This window comes from Mobula hypostoma, chromosome 21 (assembly GCF_963921235.1).
Source record: "Mobula hypostoma chromosome 21, sMobHyp1.1, whole genome shotgun sequence".
Lineage (NCBI taxonomy): Eukaryota > Metazoa > Chordata > Chondrichthyes > Myliobatiformes > Myliobatidae > Mobula > Mobula hypostoma.
Window position 1 is genome coordinate 24,824,095 of NC_086117.1, and position 15,632 is coordinate 24,839,726.

At 38.9% G+C, this 15,632-nt stretch overlaps 1 protein-coding gene across 3 annotated transcripts in view; it reads left to right on the forward strand.

Annotated features, from left to right (window-relative positions):
* Positions 1-318: 318 nt before the first annotated feature.
* The window catches only part of LOC134359873 (cip1-interacting zinc finger protein-like), a 54,673-nt gene continuing 39,359 nt past the window's right edge, over positions 319-15,632 (forward strand). For all 3 annotated transcript variants that reach the window (XM_063073652.1, XM_063073653.1, XM_063073654.1), the window contains exons 1-5: positions 319-553; positions 7,778-7,956; positions 10,520-10,683; positions 12,591-12,717; positions 14,538-14,643. In XM_063073652.1, the coding sequence (XP_062929722.1) occupies positions 423-553; positions 7,778-7,956; positions 10,520-10,683; positions 12,591-12,717; positions 14,538-14,643 (707 nt within the window). In that variant the 5' untranslated portion in view covers positions 319-422. The remainder of the gene's footprint in view (positions 554-7,777; positions 7,957-10,519; positions 10,684-12,590; positions 12,718-14,537; positions 14,644-15,632) is intronic.

Below are 15,632 nucleotides of genomic sequence, written 5' to 3' on the forward strand. Positions count from 1 at the left end.
CTTCCAAAACTCCAAATAAAACAATTTAAGTTTGTTCAACTTCTCCTGAGAGCAAATTTATGTTCTTCTGTAATCTTCCTCGTGATCTACAAACTCTCCCAATTTCTGTGTCATCTGCAAACATTCTAATGAGGCGCATTGCATTTTTTTATATGACAGTAAATCTTAGAAGTGGCCAGACTTCAATGAAAGCGCTACTTTTCTGGCCGACACCAGTCCCAAGTGGAGCATGTTAGTGGCGGCCCGGGCAGACAGGTGGCGTTGCAGCCTCCGGGCCGCTAGGGGCGCTGTGGCCGAAGTTTTGGTCGCGAGGGTCTTTCTTCTGACGCAAACCAAACGTTTGTAGGTAGCGAGGGTCGACTTTCTCCGCACAACTAAAAATAAAATAATTGTTATTAATACTAAAGGAACTGGTTTACATTATGTTCCCTCAGCAACAGCAGCATTTCCAGCAGCAGTTGCTTCAGCTCCAGCAGCTTATTCATCAGCAGCGGCAGCAGCACCATCGCCATCACCATCCACACCCACCGCCACCACAGCCAGGCCCTAACCGGTAAGTCTTTTCAATCAAGACAGGTCGGGGAGCTGAACGCGATTCCCATTTGGAGTGGAATTGCTAAAAGTTTACAAAAATAAAAGTGTGGGCTAACGCAAGATCTGACAGTCTAACTTAAGTCTTTGATACAGTAGTTGCATTTGTCTTTTTGCAACTGAAACACTAGTTCTAAAATAAGTAGCCGTTAGTCCGGTTCGATTTAGAATTCCATTTTTGAACACAAACGCGTCTGGAATTGTGACTGGAAGGGGAATCTGCACCCAACCCCATTCAGAGAAGTAAACAAGACTGTTCTCTATCGAGTGCAGACAAGTGAGGTCGAGATTGCAGACCAGGTGAATTCACCAGTCTTTGGCGCTTATATTTATCTCCAAATTAGTGTCGCTAAACAAAGTATTTAGTTATTGGCCCTTACTGTTTTAAGGGACAATTCCTGTGTGCAGTTTATCAAGGAAACGTGACAGATAATGTCAGAGCCTACGCTTCAAGAGTGATACGTTTCTTGTAAAATGCTTTGTGATGTCTTGAGGTCGTGAACGCTGCTCTGGAAGTACACAAAACGCTGGAGGAACTCAGCAGATCAGGCAGCATCTACGGAAAAGAGTAAACAATCGATGTTTCGGGCTGCCGGGACTTCAAGTCCTGAACTGTTGATACACTAAATGTGTTTGCTGCAAAAAAAAAGACTATAAGTTTGACTACTATGGATTTACACCAGCATTATGAATGTCAAAATAAATATTTCAAACAAGATCTGAATGAAACAGATGGGAAACGTGAGATACGTACTCTAATATTGCCACATAAACTAGCTACTGTTCCTTTGCAGAGGAGTAATTTGTAGAAAGAAAAGGTGTGTAGCTTTTTCCGTGTCGCCTGAACACTGACTAGGCTTGTGAAAAGAGGCGAGTGATGCCCTTGCCACTGACGACATTTGCCCTGTGAATAACTACTTACACTAGATCCAGGAGCAGACTCTACAAAATGTGCCACAGCTTGGTCATAATCTCATCACCATAGAATCATAAGAGTACTGCAGCCCAGAAACAGGCCCAGCGGCCCACCTAGCTATGCGGACCTAACCTCTGTGCTTTGCGAATATCTTCAGTCTCTTTTTAGATGAAATTACACATCCTTCACCATACAAAACAGTTTACAATTGTATGCCTTCATTCATTGAGACTTAAAATTGCAACTTTTTAACTTGGTCAGAATATACTAGCAACATGCCCAAACTGAATCTAAATTGCACTTGTGTTTGAAACAGTTTAAAAACTCAATGTAAAGAGTAATTAAAATGATGTACTCCATCAAATCCATTCCTGTGAAAGATTACAGAATTAATATGTGGTGCCTTGAGTATGACCATTCTAAAGCAGAACATAAGGTGATCAGATAAAACTTAACACTGTGTTGAATGAAAACTAAAATTAGATTAGTACTAAAAGATACTAAGTTAAAGACAGTCTCAAAGGAGGTGTGTGGCATGGAGAGTTTGAACGAAGGCAAAAGATGTAGTAGATGAGTAAAAGGTTACTGTTTAAAGAAATAATGAATGATTAGCACATTTATAAATAGAGTTTATTAAGGGCTTGGAATGATTTGCATATGAGGACGAGAGTGGCAAAATCATATATGCTGTTCAGGGCCCAGAATTCAGTGCAAGGTAGTAGGAATGGGTGATGCATGAACAGAAGTATTTGCTGCAGAATTGGCTCTGTAAAAGTTGGTGAAATCTGGGGAAAATGCATTTCAGTGAATGTGTTAACAGTTCCTCTGATTATGCATGTAGACTTTGTAGAGCCTGCGTTTCTGTTGCACACGTGCAACACAGGATAGTGAGGGAAGCAATAAAGATGCTGTACTGAGTACTTTTAATTGATGTCTAATACTGCTGCAGTTTCTGGGAGCAGCTGGTACATCAGACCTTGCTGTAAATAAGGTGCATGCATTCCAGACACAACAGTCTGTTGGGGTTAGTGGTTTCCTCTCATATGGTACATAGAAAGAAATTAAGCAGCATGTCACTGTTGGAGTCATAAGATGAATTTGCTGTCAGTTTTGCCCCGCGGTATTTAGCCTGAGAATGCTGGCATTGGTTCAGTTAGCCTGCCAGTGGACTTGGAGGATTTTGCAGAGGCAGCATTTGTGATAGCTCTGTAGTGCTCTGAGGTGTTTGCTTTAGGTAGTCCACATCTCGGAAGAACTTAGCATGGCGGGGATCACTTGCCTGGTAGTCCATTAGTTTCGTTCTTGTCCTAAGATTTTTGATCTTTAAACATCCTCTTCAGTTGACCAAAGTCTGTGCTGGCACATTAAAAGCAGTGGAGAATTTCATCATTAATGTCTGCTTTCACTGAGGAGTGGTCCATTTTTCCAGTGTCTTGCTTTGAACTTTTAATACCTGAGAATGAAATTTGACAGTAAGGTATTTTTAAAAGATTAGTTTTTTTTCATGTGTACATCGAAACATACAGTGAAATGCATCGTGTACATCAACTCAAATCAACAAAGATTGTGCTTGGCAACTTACAAGTTTTTTCTAGTGTCAACATAGCCTGCCCATAACTCACTAACCCTAACCCTAACCCTAAACTTTAGAATACGGGATGAAATCAGAACATCTTGATGAAGCCCTTGTGGTCGCAAGGAAAACACATAAACTCCTTACATGGGGGAGAATGTGTAAACTCCTTGCAGACAGCAGCAGAAATTGAACTACGATTGGTGATCGCGGGCGCTGTAATAGCATTATGCTAAATGCTATGCCAATGTACCGCCCAAATTAGAAGAGGACGTTGTCCAGAGGATGTTAAGCACAAGACACGTCTTTTGTATATGAAAGTTCAACCTGCGTGCATGAGCAAACACAAGCATTGTTTGCATACTGTAACACAGACGACACCTTTCAGCTCGAAACGTCGACTGTTTACTCTTTTCCTTATATGCTGCCTAGTCTGGGTGTTCCTTGGTTCTAGAATATGGTTGCCATTAGTTGAATAGCTTTCTTTGAATTAGTTCTGCAGATTAGTTCCTCTCTTTTTTTTTGGAGGTGTTTTGCAGCACTGCAGTAACAAAGATTGAAAGGGGTTCTGGGGCAACGATGCAGCCTTATTTGACCCTGGTCTTTCCTGAGATTGACACTGTAGGATTATGGCTTACATTCAGTTCTGAAGCAGACATATAACGAAAGTGCAGAATTGCTGGAGAGTACAACACAGACCCAGTTGATGAAGTCAAAGGCAATAATGAGATCCAAAAAGGACATTCAGAGTGGTTAATGCTGCTGTTTGCATTTCTCTTGGAATTGTTGTCCACTGAGCCTTCAGAAAGGGGTGCAGCACTTCACCTACTAGGAGGAGACAGTTGAGGAGGACCACAATAATTTTCTTTTTAACAGACAATAAGGCAACACTCAAGTAGTTAACATAGTTGTATGGTTTTGAACATGTGACATGATATATGACAGCATTTCTTGGGGACCTATATCTTACTTATTGTATATCCTATTATCTTCAAAGTAGACAGACAAGATTATGAATTTATGATCAAAATTCTTAATGGCCTACTTTTAGATCTTTTGTACCAATACCATCTGCAGCTGAGTTGTTTTTAATTTTGGATATGATTTTTTAACTTCCTGTTGGTCAGTAGGGGCAAGCTTGGATCAAAAAGAGCTGTTGTGGAGTAGTGTCAAGGATATTTGCATCAAGGACTGAGTCATGGTTGTGGAGGTTGAGTGAGTGTCCTCGATGAGTTTTACTCCATTCTTGGCTGTCAGTGAGTGGAGCCTTGTTTGGACTATAGACCTTTGAAGTTCTTATTACCTTCAGTCCACTCCATTGGGCCAAATTCCCAAAATAGACACTTGTCTCAGGAAGAGAATGCCAGGTGGAAAGAGGGAAAAATTCAATTATGTTCTTGGAGGCTATGTAGACAAAATGCAGCATTCTGCTGATGCATGGTAATTTCTCGTCCATAATAGCTGGAAGGAGAATTTGAGATATGGTTGAGAATCTTGTGTATTTGCTTTTCAATGTCCATGTATCTGCAATGCACGGAAGCTTCATATAAAAAAAACTAGGAGCACCTGTACTGCCAGGACAGGTTATAATTTGGCAAGCTTTGTTGAGCCAAGTGGCCTGTTCTTGTCAAAAACTTATTAATGTTCTAAAACACACCATATCACAGACTACCTGCAGATTGTTGGCATCCTGAGCTCTCACTGTCGAAGAGGGTGTGGTTCCCACTTCGGTCTTTTCAAGCACCTAAGACACTCATAGATCATAGTTGGTGCATCCAGAGAGTGGTGGATAGTAGAATGTTCTGCCCCAGGAGGCAGTGGGGACCAAGTCTCTGGATGCTTTCAAGAAAGAGACGGATAGAGCTCTTAAAGATAGCAGAATCAAGGGTTATGTGGATAAGGCAGGAACTGGATACTGATTGTGGATGATCAGCCATGATCACAGTGAATGGCAGTGCTGGCTCGAAGGGCCGAATGGCCTACTCCTGCATCTGTTGTCTCATGTCTATTGCAAGTCATTAATTCAGAGAATCTGCTTGAGATGTAGAAAGACTATGTTTTGGAGATTTTATCTTTTAATTTGTGTCAAACCTTATATTCTTTTGCCTACTTAAAGAAGGTTGAGACTGTTTATATATTTAAAAAAAACAATCAGGGTGGCTACTTTTTCCCCCCAGTGTATTAATGAGCAACAATTCCTTGATGGGGAAATTATGGATTCTCAATACCTCCTCAAATTTTACTTCGAATAGTCATGGGCAAGGAGTTACTATGCATGCAAGTGAGATTCTTGTCTGACATAGTTGGTTTACTCTTTGTTTATAAATTAATTTGCCACAAAGCTAGGACTTTTTCTTGTACTACCAATACATGATTTCTGTTATAAGTGATTACAGTTCTATCCATGTGAGTTTTTGGACTCAATTTTCTTTTTAAAAATAAGGGAAAGTTTGAATTGCTTAAGATTCTCCCAGTGGATCAGCAATTTTTGTGGTTTAAAAAAAACATGCAGCCCCTAAGTGACATTTCCTTCAGTATTCATTATGGTTCTGTAATTGTGCCAAGCTGGTTCTTTTAGATCACACAAAAAATCCACAAGTTCCTATAAGTCTGTGAGATGTAGGAAAGTAAGTTCTACTGTCACAACTTGACTTTTCCAAAGTACTGTTTGTGTTTTTTTTTAAGAAAACTGAAAATAAGAACATTCAGCCTTCAGGCAATGGAGTGTCTTTGGAGTATAGCAATAATAAGCAAAGGTGGAATTTAGTTTTTGTACTGAAAAGCATCAGTAATATCACTGATTTGGCAACCTCTTTCACTGGTTGAGCCATTAATGTTCCCCAATATTCTTGGAACACTTCACTTTCCTTAGAAATATTGACATAGGATCTTTTAGCTCTTAATTTATTGTTTCATCCAAAGATGCAAAGTCATCTAAATTATAGTTCCAAGTACCTCCCACTGAGCCACAGCTGATTTTTATAACACAATTCTGCTGTCAAAATGATAGACAAGTGCTGCAGTTGGAGTCGTGGTGCACTCCCAAGATTCTGTAGCCCACCAAATCCATGACACCCATCTTATACCCATCCAAACTAATCCCTTGTAGTATTCTGAATGTAGCATTTCTTATGAATAAAAACAATTCAGATTGTGGCTTCATTAAGTCTGTTAGGGAATGAAATGGCACACCTCCATCCCATGGAATATAATGTTACCTATTGTAAATTAAAACCAAGTCCAAGGAGATGATTAACTTCATGAGGAGGAAAATGGAGTTCCATGAGCCAGTCCTCATTGCGGGATCACAGGTGGAGAGGGTCAGCAACTTTAAATTTCTCTGCGTTATCATTTCAGAAGATTTGTCCTGGGTCCAGCAAACAAGTGCCACTACAAAGAAAGCATGACGTGCCTCTATGTTTTTAGAAGTTTATGAAGATTTGGCAAGTCATCTAAAACTTTGACGAACTTCTGTAGTTGTGTGATGAAGAGTATATTGACTGGTTGTATCACGGCCTAGTATGGAAACACCAATGCTCTTGTACGGAAAAGTCTACAAAAAATAGTGGATATGGCCTAGCCCAATCCGTCCCAGCATTTCCCACCATTGAGCACATTTATGCAGAGTGCTGTCGCAGGAAAGCAGCATCCACCATCAAGGAACCCCATCATCCAGGCCATGTTCTTTCTGTTGCCATCAGAAAGAAGGTATAAGAGCCTCAGGACTCGTGCCACCGGGTTCAAGAACAGTTACTACCCCTCAACCATCAGGCTCGTAGACAAGAGGTGATCACTTGCCCCATCACTGATGTGGACACATTTTCAAGGACTCTTCATTTCATGTTCTCGATATTTATTGCTTATTTATTCATGCTTGTATGTATTTACTTTTCTCTTTTTGTATTTGCACAGTTTGTTGTTTTTTTTTGTACATTGATTGTTGTCTGTCCTGTTGGGTGCAGCCTTTCATTGACTCTTGTGTTTCTTGTATCTACTGTGATTGCCCGCAAGAAAATGAATCTTCGGATTGTATATGGTGACATGTATGTACTTAGATAAATTTACTTTGAACTTTGGATAATCTCACCAGGGTATATTTCAGAGGTTTTATGTATCTGTTTTGGGAAGCAGTATTTTAAAGCTTTCATAATGGCATACACTAAGGCTTGGCCTATTTCTGCTATTGTTGAAAGAATGCATTTGGGAAATTAATAGTGTGTCTTACTGCAGTATTTTGGATACTCAGATGTGGTAATAGTTCCATTTTAATCTCAGGAAGTGCAGCTGTGTGACGAAAATGTTGTCCTTTGCATACAGTGAACCAAAGAAATGATTTTGACAACTTCACGTGCATGAGGTACATCAGAACATGCTGTCAGACTAAACTAGAAACCTCAAGGATGATGCCTGTTGGTGCCGATATTAGAACAAGGAAAATCCACATTTTAAAAAAAAAGTGGAAAATTCCCATTGGAGAACTGAAGTTCCAGATCAGGTATTAATTAGTATGTAGACAGATGGTTGTGTAATACAACCCTTCAGTGATTTGCCACTGAACTCATTAAAAATTAAAATTGCTGGTGTCACTTATTGTGTATCAGGAAATTATAATCTGTTAGAGTTTTATTTTAATCCATGAATGATTGTGCCTGTTGGGAAAATGTTTGTTTTTAAAATATAGATAATTTTCTTTGTAGGGCTATGCAGCCACAGCCACAAAAGTATCATCACCACCATCTTCACCAACACCAGCAGCATCGTCAGCAGCAGCAGCAGGAGCAACTGCCTCAGATAAACCTACATCCACCCAGTCAAGCTTCACTCCTTAATCCCAATCCTATGCTACAACGAGCCCTGATAATGCAGCAGATGCAAGGTAGGGTCATACTTTGAAAGTTAAATTGCTATTTTTATACTGCAGCAATTTATGAAATGTTCATCTCTTAGTAATACTTTGAACTTATTTTTTGGGACTTTACTGTTAGTGACCTTTTCATTATGAAAATAAAATAAATTTTAAAAAATTGAAAAATGGGTGCAGATGTGTTTTAGTGAGTTTTTACATCTTATCAAAGTTTATTTTGAGTCTACAGTACAATTTCTTTTGGTTCAGTTAAATACATTTTAAAAATACATTCTGCTGCAATAAAATGGGCACAGATAAGAGTTCAACAACTTTTCCTGCACAGTTGTTAAACAAAGGGTGTGTTTTTGGTAGCAATTAGAATCAGATATTATTTGCCAAGTACACTAAAGGTTAATTCTTAGCTGTTATAGTTTTTTTAAATTATATTTTTGTGGTTCACCTACTATTAGCTTTTGTATGCAACATTACAAGTGTAGGGCTTGTGGTTGGTCATTTAATATTCTGTAACAAATTTTGTTTTTACCTCAAGTACCTTGACATTTATTTAAAAGTATAACTTTTATTAGATTAGTGTTTTAAAGTCTATGACTGAATTGCACCATATTGCACCAGTTTACGATATAAACAATGAAATTGGTGCTTGATCAAAGCAGAACAGGAGAAAATGGATCTCCCTCAATTTTTCACACTTTTTTTTGGGGTCCCATGAGGATCAGTACTGAGTTCTCTGTATATAAAATCAACATTTAATTACCTGGATATCTATCTATATACTACTAAAACTCTCATGCTCTGTCTGTTTGTGACCTCCAATTAGTGCAAACGGTGCATTACAGCGGCACTATTTTTGCTAAATCGACTTAAAATGCGCTAACTTACAGAATGCAGGCAAAGTTCAGGGTTATATATTCGTATAAAATTGCTCACTCGCCAAAATCAACAGCCCCGCTTTTACCTGAGAGCCGATGTCAGCCATGATGGAAACCACGACGCGACACCACAATGCATGCGCATGGCCAGCCTCAACAGTGACTCTCAGTGCTCACAGCAGAGACACCAACCGGAGCAAAAGGGCAGGGCAGCTCTATTTCGAGTGGTCACTTTCTGTTAATCACCATCAGCATGTGCAGGATTGGGACAGATCAAACTGAGACCCGTCAATAAGAGATAATTAAATCTTATTGTAATGACGTACACCGAGACACCTATCAAACTCTTTGCTGCAGTCAAAGGACAGCGGTGACTATATCACGTCCATTTAGGAGAACGCCAACCACATCGTCAAGAATAATCAGCATCCTGGAGGCTTTGGTGTTACTGCTTCGTATCTTCTATCCAGCATTAGGGTAAAAAAATATGGTCAACCTAATTATGCTGCGTGGAAAGAGAAGGGGGACATTATGGTCAAGAGATGACGCCAAATGTTGTCGGGAAGCGGCAAGGAGAGGGAGAGAACAAGAATCGGATGAGGCCAGGGCTACACGACTCCAGGATCAAAGAGTCAGGGCAAAAAAGATGAGAGAAGAAGAGACAGAGGAGGAGAGGCATGCATGTCTCCAAAATGATAACAAATGGCATAGAAGGAGGAGAGACGAAGAGACAAAGGAGTTGAGAAATGCACCTGTCCAGGATAAGAGACAAACAACAGAAGAGATGAAGAGACGGGGGATGAAAGGGCTGCATGTCTCCAGAATAACAAAAACAGGCACAGGATGAAGAGAGAGGAAGAGACAAAGGAGCAGAGAAATGCACGTCTCCAAGATCAGAGACAATGAATAAACAGCAGAAGAGATGAAGAGACAGCAGATGAAAGGACTGCACATCTCCAGAATGACAACGAGAGGCACAAGGGTTGCAGATCAACCAGAAATGATGCCATCAAAAGTGTCCTTTGTTAAATGAGGAGGAGCTATATTTGCCTATATTTGTCATTCCTCTTTAATAAACTGAGGTTTTCTTCTTCAATTTCCAAAGCAAAGCAATACCAATAGCATTCAGGAAAATTTAATGTTCATTCTGGTCACATCAGACTGCACTACCCTTCTCTTAAAGGGTGCCCCAACGAGTCACCCAGTTGTCTGGTATACTTTGAATCTGTCTTCTCAGCATTTTTTAAAACTTATATCATTTGTGTCTTTTGAGATGACTGTTATTGCCTGCTTATCTGTTACATATTCTAACCACATTTTCATTCTTTAACTTGGAAATAACTGACAGTGACTCAAGTCCAATTTAAATGTTATGGTATTTTCTGTAGGATTATATTATTATTTTAGCCTACTATTTCTGAACGAGCCTTTTAACCGCATGATTATGTTCTGTGGGTCAAGTGATCTAATTAGATCCTGGGGAAAAAATAGTTATTTTTGGATTGTTCTGAATTTGCAGCTGTTAATTCACATTAATTTAACATGCTGTCCAGATTATCAAGGTCAGAGAAAATATACTTTATTTAGTTGTGACATTTTGGTATCATATTTAAAGTATGATGATTTACATGGTTTGGAAATTTTTGTATGTTGCTAACATATCATCTTTCCTAAATCTGATTCTCACAAGTTCAATTTTCTAGGTGGTCTTCCTGGATACAACATGTCTACACCAGGTCTACAGCCTTTCTTTCCACCAGGATCGCGAGCATCAATTCTTGGCACCCCTCCCCTTGGCATTCAGCTGCCAGCACCTCGCATCAGATTTGGGAACCAACTCTTCCAACAGCATAATCGTGGATTCAAAGTAAGAAGAAAGCATTACTGTGACGTGAATTGTTTTATATAGGGAAAATTAACGTGGGTGAATGTGTTTAAATATTGTACAAATCTTTATAGTAGATGGAGGAGTCTCAGATTTTCTGGTTTTTGATGACAGAGGTGAAATTTCCAACCAAGTGGCCAAAAGAACTTATTTGGACAGTGTTTAAATGGAAAAATTGTCTTCCAAAGTTAGGTTAATGCAGGCCACCAGAATTAATTTAGTTGAAAGTAATGAAAATTATTCATCTCAATAAACAGTGTGAGGTAAATTCGAATAAAAACAATGTAAGTTGTTGCTCCACTCCAATGACTTGACTGTTTTTCCTTAACAAGAATTGTAATGGATTTTTTGTAAGTTAAATGCTTGGATGAAAGACCCATTTGGGTCTTTTGGTTCTGTGAAGTACAATGCAGGATATTTTTGAGAATGATTTTTGATCTAGCCTCATTTACCAGCTGACAGGGCAAAGACAATTTATTCAAAGGAATGTCCTTACCACTAATGCCTAGCAAATACTTTATTGCGCCTATGATTTTGCTGCATTGACATCCTGTGCATCTTGTGACTTTGAGGGTAGGTTCACATAAGCCACCGTGATTACAAGAGATTAACCATTTTCTTCTAGAGGGCATGTAACTTTACATTGAAGCCTTGTGGTACAGTTTTTAATGAACCAACAATTAAAAATACCCTAAAATAAAAAAAAGTGCAAAAACAAAAGAAGTTGGTAGGTCAGACGACATCTATGGAAAGAGATGCAAGTTAGCCTTTCAGATCAAAGACCCTTCATCAGGACTGAGAGAAGAGAGAAAACAAATTAGTCAAAATAGTACAGAAGGTTGGGGAAGGATAACGGATGGTCAAAGGGCATGTCTGTAATAGGGTGAAATGAAGATGGTTTATTATAATTTTTTTTCAAATTGCACAGTGATCTGTGATCAAAAAATAATCAAAATAACCAATTATAATTAAAGTAAAGGTTAGTCCACTTGGAGTTTTTGCTGCTCATGAAACCTTCATTTTGCATTCCCGTAGAACATATTGTGACTTCCTCCTCCATTTTAGGATTTTTTTTTTGAAGATGATCTTCCAGTAGAACATTGATGCTGTCAGTACTGAACTACCTGGTTGATACAGAGTAGAAGGTGGGAAGGCTGGGGTTGGCTCAGCTCAGAGAAAATGAATCAAGACTATACTTAACAGTTGTTTATACACAATATAGTGCAGGGCATTATGCAAATTTCAGAAATGAAAATGTTCATCATGGGGAAGTGAAAAGCAAAAAAACTGCAAATGCTGAAATATGGAATAAAATCTGAAATATTAACTTTCTCCACAGATGCTCTCATCTGAAAATTTCTTATGTTCTGCATTTTTATTGCTATCACTTAGAAATGACTGTTAAATGTAATATGCCAGGATTAATTGGCCACTATATTTTACCGTAGTATGTAAATGAGTGATAATTTTTGATATTGTTGGGAATATGGACAAAATAAAATAGGATTAGGGTAAATGGGTGTTTAATGTTCAATGCAGACTCAGTAGGTCATAGGACCTGTTCATGTGCTGTGATTTTATAACTATGACTGATAAGCTAGCAGACATTGAAAGTACTGGATTAAAGGCAGTGGAGTGTTTAATGGATTTACACCATTTTAACAGTTGTAGTGTGAATTCACTTCTTGTAATGTGACTTTTAAAAGAAACTGGTTACCACTCTAAAAGTGTAATACTTTGGTCTGATTATCCAGGTATGTATCATGGATAAGTGCAGCTAATGATGAATACCTGTGTGCACCTTTGTTATATCTTCCAGTTTGATACCTAAACCCATACTTAACATCTTGTGCAGTTTCCCGCTGAATGCAAAATTTTCTGAATTCCAGGATATGAAGAGAATGCATGATATGAGAAGAGATCGTTATTCTCCACGGGAGCCATTCCGGCCAAAAGTGGATTTGAAATGGGCTGCAAATAAAGTTAACATGGAGCCTGGATCAAAACAGTCAACAGGTCTTGATTGTGCCAAAAAAAATTGTGTTGATACAAGGCTTAAAATCAATTGCAAAATAGGGGGGGGGGGGGAGGAATCTTTAATTGTTGGCTTCCTAAAATTTCTCTCTTTTGCTATCAAACCACTTGAGCTCTATCTACCATGCTTACTATAATTTTCAGATGTAGAATGAAATGGGTCAGAATTTTTACTATAGATAAGTACAGTATTATAAACTTGACTAAGACAATGTAAGGCACATACGGTGGATTCTGGTTAATTAGGACACATCGAGACCAGTACATTTTGGCCCAATTAGCCGAAGTTTCATGGAAATAGTTAAAAAGGTATTAAAAAGAACTGAGTAACAAATTATGTATTTGAATGAAATACGGAAATTAGAATGCTGTCAATAATACTGCAGTACTATAAAACTATTAGTTCCTAATAGCAATCGATGGAAGAATCCATCCATTGTATGCTGCCATAATCTCTTGATTGACTGTAAATGAACAAAATCAACATAGGCACCTAGTGCAGATAATGAACTGCCTTCATACAGTGCTTTTGACTGTTACATCCTCCAAATCTTCATTTTCATTGTAACATTCAAGATGATTGTCAATAACTTTAAATTCTTCGTAGTTTCTAACTTGTCACTCCTGACCATTTCTGGCATCTCCAAGCCTGTATGCTTGAAACTACACTGAGCAAAACAGTTCCAAATTGTCTTGCTGCTTATTTCCCACCAAATATCAGTGATGAAAATCACTGCTTTTCGAATACAAGCGCTTGCAATTGGCACTATTTAAAAATGTTCACGCCAAGCATCGTATAGCGTCTAACAGCCGCACAAGTGTACACAACTGATGCTAGTTAGAAACTGTTTGGCAACAGTCTCCTGTCGCAATTAAGTGGCATAGTATGCCAAATCAATGAAGTGAATCCCAGTTGTTTTCTCAATTAGATTTTGTTCTTTAAGAATTGTCCCAAATAAGCTGCTGACCCCAATTAACCAATGACCCAATTAATCAAAATCCACTGTATTGTCATGTAGGATATTGCTTGGGTGGTGAATAGAGCAGAAATTGCAGCATTGTGGAATAGAATAGATTAGATGGACCAGCCAGTCGTCATCTATCCTTTGTGTCATATAATGCAAATAGATGTTCGCATCTCAAATTTTGAGAGATGCAACTGATGTGAAAGAAAAGCTATCTTTATAGCTGTCTATTAAAACAAATCTTTTGAAACTTGACTTCTTCCCTTCAATGTTTCCCACTCTGTTCCATTGCAATATAAATCGATCTTGGAATGTTATTTAAAAGAACCTGCAGTGCAAATTGTCAGTTTTCTGCCACTTGCTCTTTGGGGTCTTTGCACTATTTTGACTTCTTAGTTAATGCTATTGGCAGTGGCTGGGGTAGTATGAATGGAAGCAATCCATCATTTCCTTCCGTTAATTTTTCTTAATTCCATTCAAGCAGTTCACCCACATCTTTGCACTTATTACTAAGGAAATAATTTAGTAACAGGCTGAAACTAAAGGAAAGTGAAGTGTCAAATGCCAGATATTATTTTGTTATACTAATCTATTTCACCCTTGTGCGTAGTTCTAATCATATTTGTAATGAAATTGTAATGTTGTTTTCTGAAGCTGAAATCATTCATCTAAAGTTACAAGAAATTGATTTGGTAATTTCAATTTTGCATCCTCACCACCAGTGACAAAAGTATTTGAGCTCAGTAGATTGGTCAAGTAACTAAATTAAGTAAATAAAGATAAGCATTTTTCAATTGCCATTTCTTAAATAAAAACAATTGTTTTATTTTGCCTCAGGTAATAAACATGTTGATGCAAGGAAGGCAGCTGATTTTATATCTCTGGAAACCGAGGACTCCATTAAAGCTGATGAACCAGAAGTAAAAAGGAGAAGGCTTGAAAGGTACTTGGGATTTCAATTAAATTTCAATTATTGCACCTCCCCCTGAGACAGTAAGTACTGTTACGTACCCCGTAACTGGGTTGCCAAACCAGCAGAAATGGAGTCTGGATTACTAGAACTAAGAAAGTTTTATTAAAAAAACAAGCAACACAGTACTCTAATCAAAAGGATAATGAATGCAACAGTTCAGCAATGATAAACATACATGTACACAGAATTAAGATAACAGGATCAATCAAGCTCTATCGTTGTCTTGGGGTAAATGACCAGTTTCAAAGTAACGCAAAGTTCAGTTCAGTTCGCAGTAATCGCTGCCGTGGCGATGGACAGTGGGGCGGGGGGGAGGAGAGAGAGAGCAAAAACGAATGAATATTCAGGGCTTCCAGACACAGACCTTCGCAGTCAGCTTTCGAACGAGTCCTTTGTGATGTCATCTGAGGTCACCGACCGTGACCCCTCCATTTCCAGACACGATCGTTTCCCTGCGCTGAACCTGACACACACCAGGTTCCCGCCGATCGTACCTTTCCACCCTGTGCGTTTTATGACCCGGTACTTTCCACCGACTTGTGAGAGACGCACCGCTTCCAGGGTCTCGTTACCTCGAGTGTCGTGTGTGTCCTGCCTTAGCGAACCTGTCCCTTTTTATCCCCCTGCTGGGGTATCGCCTGTCCATCACTTCAAACAGTTCAGGGTTCAAAGGGGGAGCCGCTCTAGACAGCTCTCTCTCCCGTCCCTTCATTACACATCTCCAAATGCTGCTTCATTGTTTTCCTTATCTCTCTCTCTCCTGAAGACAGGTGGCAGACCAACTGCTGATTCCACAGGACAGCTAACATCTTAATCTATGTGTATTCCTGTCACACTACTGGTAGCCTTTGTTTGATCAGGACTAAGCATGTGACAATAGACTCATGGTATTACTAACAAAACTTTTCAGCCTCCATAACAACTCCCTGCTTTGCCTTGATTCATTTCATCACCTGCTG